The sequence below is a fragment of the Calypte anna genome, chromosome 3 (assembly GCF_003957555.1).
Source record: "Calypte anna isolate BGI_N300 chromosome 3, bCalAnn1_v1.p, whole genome shotgun sequence".
Taxonomy (NCBI): Eukaryota; Metazoa; Chordata; class Aves; order Apodiformes; family Trochilidae; genus Calypte; species Calypte anna.
The window spans coordinates 3,501,775-3,510,696 of NC_044246.1; the positions used below are offsets into that span (position 1 = coordinate 3,501,775).

At 49.6% G+C, this 8,922-nt stretch overlaps 1 protein-coding gene across 2 annotated transcripts in view; it reads right to left on the reverse strand.

The window, feature by feature from the left end:
- Window positions 1–7,145, reverse strand: part of TRIM67 (tripartite motif containing 67) — a 39,859-nt gene extending 32,714 nt beyond the window's left edge. The window contains exons 1-2 of one of the 2 annotated variants that reach the window (XM_030447978.1): window positions 7,027–7,145; window positions 6,165–6,900 (exon numbers count right to left, since the gene is read on the reverse strand). In XM_030447978.1, coding sequence (XP_030303838.1) covers window positions 6,165–6,900; window positions 7,027–7,145 — 855 coding nt within the window. Of the gene's footprint in view, window positions 1–6,164 lie in introns of both variants that reach the window. The other variant, XM_030447976.1, reaches the window with a different exon arrangement.
- Window positions 7,146–8,922: the final 1,777 nt, after the last annotated feature.

Consider the following 8,922-nt stretch of genomic DNA (forward strand, 5'->3'; position numbering starts at 1 on the left):
ATTACCAGGTTGCCAGTGCTCAGTTAATTACCTTCCCCAAATGAATGTGACCACTGACATCAGGAAATGGAAGTTTCTTTGCCAGCATCAGGCTCTGAGAAGGCTGCTGCCTCTTCTTCCATTCCTGCCTGGAGACAGAACCTGACCAGAACTCCTGGAACTCATCCCCACTCATCCTCTGCTTCCCTCTTGATTTTGGATGGAAGGAAATGACTCCATCCCTAAAAAGGGCAGAGATTTCTTCTTTATCTTGCCACAATTTTGAGCTTACCTCCTGCCTGAATGTTTTCTACTCATCCTCCCCTTGTGCTTCCTCATTCATGCAGGACAGAAAAAGGCTCCTGGGCACTTTGAAGCCCAGCAGGATCTTCCCCCCCCAAGCCAAACCTCCTGGGGCTCCCAGGGAAGTGGCTACCAACCCTGACTAGGAGCTGGGATGGAATTATAGAGAAAAAAGCCATATAAGGGGTTTTGTCCTCCTATTCACACTTTTTCCCCCCTTTTAGCCCCATTGCAGGTATTTGATTAATGCTAAATTTGAAGCTAAAATGTGTTTTCCTGTAACTCCTTGGTACCAAATGTAAGGGGCAGACACACTCCTGCATTTCTTTCTCAATACTGGAATATTTATTATTATTTTTACACCAACCCTTCTCACTGCACAAGAATTTCAAGTGCTGATGTTTGACATGAATGCTGCAGGGGTCAGAGCAGATCCTGGCAGGGGTCAGAGCAGACAACTAGGGCTTCAGCTCAGCTCTCCTCCTGTTTTCCAGAGGTTAAAGCCCATCCCTGATTCTCCTTCGAGCTGCATCCCCAAGGCACAGCTGAGCCTTTGGTTTGTCAGGTGGATGCAGGACAGGGAAGTGGATGGAGAGGAGGAAAAAAATGAAATAAGTGGCAAAAGCACAGCATGCTCTGCCATTACCTGCCCTGCCCAAATTGTCCCAGGGAGACAAGGGCTCCTTTCTTCCCAATCCAACCCCATGGTTGATCCCAACAAAAGCAAAGCTTCCACTTTTCCCACACCTGCCCCAGCTCCCCAATTATCTCCAAGTGCATTTCACCAGGCAAGAAAAGCCAAAGATTCTAGGTGGGCATCACCAGGTAGAAACCTGAATTATCACTCTGCAGAGGAAATGGAAGCAGGGATTGTTCTGGTGGCAATCAGCAGAGTCACTGCTGGGAACAGGAAAACTCTGGGAGCAAAGAGCTGCCACAGGAACTCAGCTGTGTCATTGTTCAGAGGGCTCAGAAGCCAATGGTCCTGTTCATTAGAACCTGTGGCTGCATTAAGACAACTGAGGAAAAGATCAGTTTTCTATTCCTGAAAACTAATTAGAGCTAATAGCCCTGTTTTGGGTTGGTTTTGGGGTTTTTTTTGGTTTGTTTTTTTTTTTCCAAGCTTTTGTAAAAGCTGCCTTACAAAGCAGTGGAATTTAGTCATGCCCTTGCCATTAGATTCAAATGGAGCTCCATGACTAAGCCCTCAGGAAACCAACCATGCCATTAAAAATGCCCTGGACACCCAGAGCAACCTTTTGTGCTGCAGAAATGCTGAGGGGAAGCCAAGCTGAAATGGTACAAACTCAGCTGACTCCAACAATCAGGAACTCCTGACAAACCCTTCTGCAGGGTGTTACCTTTAATACCTGTCTCACAGCCAAGGGTGAGGATGCTGGAGATGGATACCAAGTTTCTATCAACCACATGAATGGAGAGATAGCAAAGGGGAGTAATTAAACCCAGATGAAGATGGGAGACTGATGCTTCCTTTGATTTTAGAAAATTAATCAAATTATGTTTTTTTTTAAATCTTTTTCATGCTTTTTTTTAATCCTTTTTCAACCTTACAGTTCATGCTCATTTAACTTGGTTCCCTCCATCTCTCTTTAGCAGCAGATTAGCTGTTGATGAGATATAAGCTTGTCCTGGTGATGAGTTCTCCAAAAGCCCACATGGTTTTGGGGAACACAACTCTTCAGGCCAGAGAATAAAAGCAGGCACTTGGCCTCCAGCATTTGTCTGTCCTTCACACATCTATCCAAAGGTTTTTTTCCAGTGCTCTGCTGTGCATTTATACACCTGTAAACATCCAGAATGGGCAGAGCTGAAATGTATCCATCATCATTCCTGGTGTTGGAAGGTCAAAAGTCCTCCCTACCAACTTCCATCTGCCAAGGTTGTCACTGTTCTTGCTGTGAAGACACCAAAAGTCTTCACTTTGGTAGAAAACTTGATTTAATAACCTTAAACTGCTGGTCCAGATGTATTTTTCATGCACGTGGATATAATGAAGCCCAAATGTGTGATAGATTTTCACAGACTGACACCATCAGGACCCTGCTGTTACTCTGCACCCTTTTTAATGTCTTTATAGGAGAAGTTCTAGCAATGGAAAGGGGGAACTTGCACCATAACCAGGGGCCAACCACCCAAATGCAGCTTTCAGGGCAGCGATGGGGGTAAATGCACTTTTTCACTGCATGCTCTGCAGCACTGTACAGACACTGTTGTGGGATGAAACTGAGGGGTGAGGAATTAGCTCTGGAAGGTGAAAACATCAGCCATGGGCTTTCCAAGGAGATAAGAAGGTGCTTATCAGCTGCTGCTGAACAACCTGAAGTCTGTCAAATTTCCTGAGCTAAGAACAATCAGGGACAAAACCTTCCAGCTATGCCTGGAGCATCTGGAGAGAAGACAGAAAATGTGAATTACACTTGGCATACCACTCAATGGAAGTCATTTATGGTTTGGCCAAAGTAACTGGAGGTAATAAACTTGTAGAAATTGCTGTGTCTGAGAACTATTTCTAAGCAGAAGTATCTAATTGCAAAACAGTTTATCTGAACAAATTGATGATTTAGGCTGTCTGGCTAGCTGGTTCCATTATATTTACTTTCTCCAAGCTCATTGTTCTGGGGAAAATAATATTCACAAGAAGATAATTTTAGAGGCTGCAAATTAGTTAATTTTGAGTACTTTTTTTCCACCAGAATTTTCACATTGATTGAGTCTGTAAATCAAAAAAAAAAATTCCATCCTGTGATACTTTTGGTCCCATAAAAAGTGCAGAAAAAGTACAAACCACTTGTTCACTCTTTTCATAAGATTTGACAGTAGGATAGAGAGAAAATGAGTGACTCTGAACTCAGATCACACTGGAGTTTATCACATCCTTCAAAAAGGCATCAAACATTTTAACTCAAGGCAGAACATAATACAGCACTCTCCAAAATATCAGTCATGCCTGAACAGTGAACTCTCATAAAAGAATTCTGCTGAGAGGTGGAGTTTGCCCTTGGCACAGGCATCAACACCTGAAAATTTGGACACTGAACCTTCTGGGCCAAGAGAGCTTCTCCTTTGCCCATCATGGCAGAGAGGAGATGGCTGAGCTCATGGCAGTGTTCAAACTGAAACAAGTCCTGGAAAAATTTGTTTTTCTTGGATGGACAAGCTCTGAAGAGTTTCTGTTCAATATCTTTATTGATGATTTAGATGAGGGGATTGAGTCCATCATCAGCAAATTCCCAGATGACACTAAGCTGGGGGGGAGTGTGGATCAGCTGGAAGGCAGGAGGGCTCTGCAGAGGGACCTGGACAGACTGGAGAGTTGGGATGATCCCAACGGGATGAGGTTCAACACGGCCAAGTGCCGGGTCCTGCACTTTGGCCACAACAACCCCATGGGGAGCTCCAGGCTGGGCACAGAGTGGTTGGAGAGCAGCCAGACAGAGAGGGACCTGGAGTCTGGATTGACAGGAAGGTGACCATGAGCCAGCAGTGTGCCCAGGTGGCCAAGAAGGCCAATGGCATCCTGGGCTGGCTCAGGAAGAGCGTGGCCAGCAGGTCCAGGGAAGGGATTCTGCCCCTGTGCTCAGCTCTGGGGAGGCCACAGCTTGAGTCCTGTGTCCAGTTCTGGGCCCCTCAGCTCAGGAAGGATATCGAGGTCCTGGAGCAGGTCCAAAGGAGGGCAACCAGGCTGGTGAAGGGATCCAGCAGAATTCCTGTGAGGAAGGGCTGAGGGAGCTGGGGGTGTTGAGGCTGGAGAAGAGGAGGCTCAGGGGAGACCTCATCACTCTCTCCAACTCCCTGAAAGGAGGTTGGAGCCAGGGGGGGTTGGGCTCTTTTCCCAGGCAACTCTCAGCAAGACAAGAGGGCACAAAAGGTCTCAAGTTGTGCCAGGGGAGGTTTAGGTTGGAGATGAGAAAGAATTTCTTTCTGGAGAGGGTGATCAGGCATTGGAATGGGCTGCCCAGGGAAGTAGTGGATTCTCCGTGTCTGGAGATATTTAAAAAGAGACTGGATGTGGCACTCAGTGCCATGGTCTAGCAACCGCAATGGTGGTTCAAGGGTTGGACTCGATGATCTCTGAGATCCCTTCCAACCAAGCCAGTTCTATGATTCTATGAGTACCCCAAGGAGCATGGGTTTTTTTGAATCTTAAAATCAAATCCCAATTTTTTGCCTTGACCAATATCTTAGCCCAACTTGTGCTCAGCCACTTTATGGCTGAGGGGTGATGAGGCCAATCTTGATTTTGTCCTTACCTGCTGTGTCTGAAAGGATCTCTCTCTGCTTCTTTTACTGCTGACTGCAAAGTTAGGAGGAGGGAATCTTGTGCTGGGAAGCTCTTTGCTCAGTTAGGGGAGAAATCCTTTACCCCAGTACAGAGCAAGCTGCATGGGGCTGGTCTCAACACTCAGGTCTTAAAGTCCCTTCTGTATGTTTATACGTATTAACTAATCATTTTTTTTCCAGGATGTGAAGTTCTTAGCAACTGCTAACTTCAAACACTCTTTCAGCTTCGAAGGTCATGTCTTGCTCTGTATTCAAACAGCTGCAAAATCTTGTTTTTAAGGAGGAAATCATGGATATGTCACCCAGCAGCTCTACCAGACCTTGGCAGCTCTCCTGTGTGGGGCTCTTGGGTCTTACCAGGGGGGGCTGAGAATCATCACTTGCAGGGAAGCATGCACCAGGCCATGGCTTCATGGAAATAAGAAAAACTTAGATTTGTCTAAGTTTCCCAGACCCCAACCACCCCACAAGTCTGTACTCATCTCTGTGTCATGAAGGGGCCCACCAACCCATTTGGCCTCCTTGGGAACTGAATGGGAGGGAAACCTCTCAGAGGAGCAGAAGACAACATGGTGCCCCACGATCCTGTCCCAAACATTTGTGTGGCTCCTTGAGGTGTGGTGGGAAAGGGTTGTGACAGCTTGCACTGAATCCCAGGTGAAAGGGAAGGGGTGACAGGCAACAGTGCCCACCCTGTCCCCTGCTTCCACCTCTGAGGGGATGAGATGGCCAAGGACCCTGTGGTGGGCAAACAAGTTAGAATCATAGAATCCTAGAACTGGCTGGGTTGGAAGGGACCTCAGAGATCATCAAGTCCAACCCTTGATCCACTCCCGCTGCAGTTCCCAGCCCATGGCACTCAGTGCCACATCCAGGCTCTTTGGAAATAGCTCCAGACACGGAGAATCCACTACTTCCCTGGGCAGCCCATTCCAATGCCTGATCACCCTCTCCAGAAAGAAATTCTTTCTCATCTCCAACCTAAACCTCCCCTGGCACAACTTGAGACCTTTTGTGCCCTCTTGTCTTGCTGAGAGTTGCCTGGGAAAAGAGCCCAACCCCCCCCTGGCTCCAACCTCCTTTCAGGGAGTTGGAGAGAGTGATGAGGTCTCCCCTGAGCCTCCTCTTCTCCAGCCTCAACACCCCCAGCTCCCTCAGCCTTTCCTCACAGCACTTGTGCTGGATCCCTTCACAGCCTCCTTGCTCTTCTCTGGACCTGCTCCAGCACCTCAATCTCCTTCCTGAACTTCCTGAGGGGCCCAGAACTGGACACAGGACTCAAGCTGTGGCCTAACCAGTGCTGAGCACAGGGGCAAAAGTTGGTGAGATGGACCCGCTCATGCCTGAGGGGAGGTGAGGCCAGCCCGGGGGGAGGGAGCCTGTGGGTTGCCTGACCCAGGAGGGTCTGTGGGGTTTGTCAAGCAGTCAGGAAGCACCCAAAACCACCGAGGGGCAAAAAAATCCAGGAAGATGATGGACACGAAGCATCCTCCCATCCCACAGACTGCACCCCGGGGGTAGGCACCGGGAGGAAGGAACCCCGGGGCTGAGCATCACCCTGAGGTGAGTGGGGGACTCACCTTGTGCTGCTTCCACATGGCACCCAGGGCTTTCACGTCGTGCTTGCCGTGCCTGCCCTCCTCCAGGCACTGGTAGCAGACGGGGCTGCGGCAGCTCACGCAGTACATGCTGTAGTTCTCCAGATCGTGCTCAGCGCAGGTCGGCACTTTGCGGCCTCCACCCCCCCCTTTCCCACCGCCACCTCCTCCTCCTCCTCCATCACCGCCGTCACCTCCACCTCCTCCGGGCGCTCCGGGCTGTCCGGGCGGCGGAACCAGGCGGTGCTTAGCGAAAGGTCCCCGGGCCGGGTGACAACGGAGCTGGCAGGAGGAGCAGTAGAGCACTTCGCATTGCTCGCAGAAAGCGGTGGCCGGTTCGGGGGGGTTGCGGTCGCAGAGCTGGCACTTGGCGGCGGCGGCGGCGGCGCGGCCATGCTGGTACCGCTGCACGATGGCCTCCAGGAGGCGATTGCGCTGGAAGCCGCGGAGGCCGCGATGGTCGAGGGATGCGCTTCGGTGGCACTGCGGGCAGGTGAGGGAGGAGCTGGCGGAACCCCGCGAAGCCCCCCCCGCCGCCGCCGCTGCCGCTCCCGGAGGTGCCGGTACCAGCGGCAGGACCCGCACGCCGTTGGGGGATTTGAGGCTGGGGGTGTAGGAGCCGTAGCCGCTGTCGGTCTCGCTGTGCAGGCTCAGTTTGTCCGCGTGGTCCCCGCCGCCGCCCGCCGCGCACTCCGAGTCCAAGCAAGAGGCGGAACCGGCGGTAGCTCCCGGTATCGGTCCCGGTCCAGGTCCAGGTCCAGGTCCAGGTCCCGGCGTGGCGGTGGCGGCTCCGTGCGGTGCGGTGCCCCGGGGATGGAGCATGGGCGGCAGGTGCTGCTCGCTCTCCGGGGTCTGCACGGCGATGGTGCGGGCGCAGGGCAGGCAGACATTGTGCGAGCAGGGCAGGATGATGGGCTCCCGGTAAAGCGAACCGCACACCGGGCACTTCAGCTCCTCTTCCATGGCCGCGGCTTTGTGTGCGGGACCCGGGAGCGGGGCTCAGGCGGGAGGAGAGGGCTCGCTGCCGCCCGTTCCCCCCATCCCCTCCGCTGCCTCCGAACCGGTTTGAGGGCCCCGGGGTGAGGCCGGGAGGGATCCGGCTCCGGGACCCTCCGGTTCAGCACCCGCAGGCTGCAGACAGCTCCGTACAGCGGGGCCAGGCCGGACCGGGACCGGAGGTACCGCCGTGGGGTCGGGGAGGGGTTCGGTGACCGCGAGGGGAGAGGGTGAAGCTCCACACCGGCTGCGTCCGGGGCTCGACGGGGTTGTTGGAAGGTTGGTGGTATAGAGTAATAATATATGGGGAGGGGAGGGCGGGAGGAGGAGGAGGGAGGGCAGGAGTGGGAAGGGGCGGGAGGAGTCCGTTCCAGCAAATAAATGATCGCTCGCTCACTCCGGTTAAGGACGGCGAAAACAATATTTAAAGGAACTCTCTGCAGCGGGGTCTCGGGGTGTTTAAGTCACGCCATTGTTTGGGGAACCGCTGGAAGAGAAAGGGGGGGGTTCTCTTACACCTCGTAGCCCTTTCTGGCCTCCCCGAGGAAAGGAGGGAGGATGTTGGCCGAGAGAGTTTCTCTTGCGAGGTGATCTCACACAAGAGAGGTGCTCCGAATGGCAGAGGGAAGAATGAAAAAAAAAAAAAAAAAAAAAGAAAGAAGAAAGAAAAGAAAAGAAAAGAAAAGAGAGAAAGAGAGAAAGAGAGAAAGAGAGAAAGAGAGAAAGAGAGAAAGAGAGAAAGAGAGAAAGAGAGAAAGAGAGAAAGAGAGAAAGAGAGAAAGAAAGAAAGAAAGAAAGAAAGAAAGAAAGAAAGAAAGAAAGAAAGAAAGAAAGAAAGAAAGAAAGAAAGAAAGGATAAAAAAGATAAAAAGGGGAAAAAAGAAAGAAGGAAAAAGAAGAAAAAAGAAAAAAAGAAAAAAAAGAAAAGAAAGGAAAAAAGATAAAAAAGGAAAAAAAGAAAAAAAGGGAAAAAAAAGAAAAAGAAAAAGAAGGAAAAAGAAGAAAAAAGAAAAGAAAAAGAAAAAAGAAAGAAAGGAAAAAAAAGGAAAAAGAAAAAAAGAAAAGAAAAAAAAAGGAAAAAAAAAAAAAAAAAGAGAAAAAAGAAAAAAAGGGTTAAAAAAGCCTGGTCAGGGAGATGTGCAGCCCCAGTGCTGGCCCTGCAACCCCAACCCAATTGGGCTGCTAGGATAAAGCAGGGGTGATGGCTGAGAGTTTATGAACTGAAATAAGCATCCTTAGAAGAAAGAAAGAAAGAAAGCAGCAGTGGGAAATCCCCCATCTGTTTTGTTTACTCTGCATATGCTGAGCGTGGATGTCACTGGTTTATTTTCATAGTGAAGTGACTACACATAAGAGTGATTTCACTGCTTTGGGGGTGGCTGGGGTTTTTTTTTTCCTAATTCATCTATCTCGTTTAAAAGCCAGGTCTGTATTGACTTCAGTTCTATCAGTAAATCCTGATTTTTTTTTGTTTGTTTTAAAATGCTGGCTGTTTCAGAAGCACTCTTTTAAAAATGCAGAACTGACTGGTGTCAAAAATAATAATAATAATAATAATGATGACATAATAATAATAACAATAACACTAATAATAAAGAGCAGAGGAAATGTATTAAATCATTAAATCATGGATTAATGTATTAAATCATCAGCCCTCATCATAATTTTCCTGCTACCTGATGAGTGTTTTCTGACCATGGGCAGGAAAAGATTTTCAACCTTCAGGTTTTGCTTTTGCCAGATT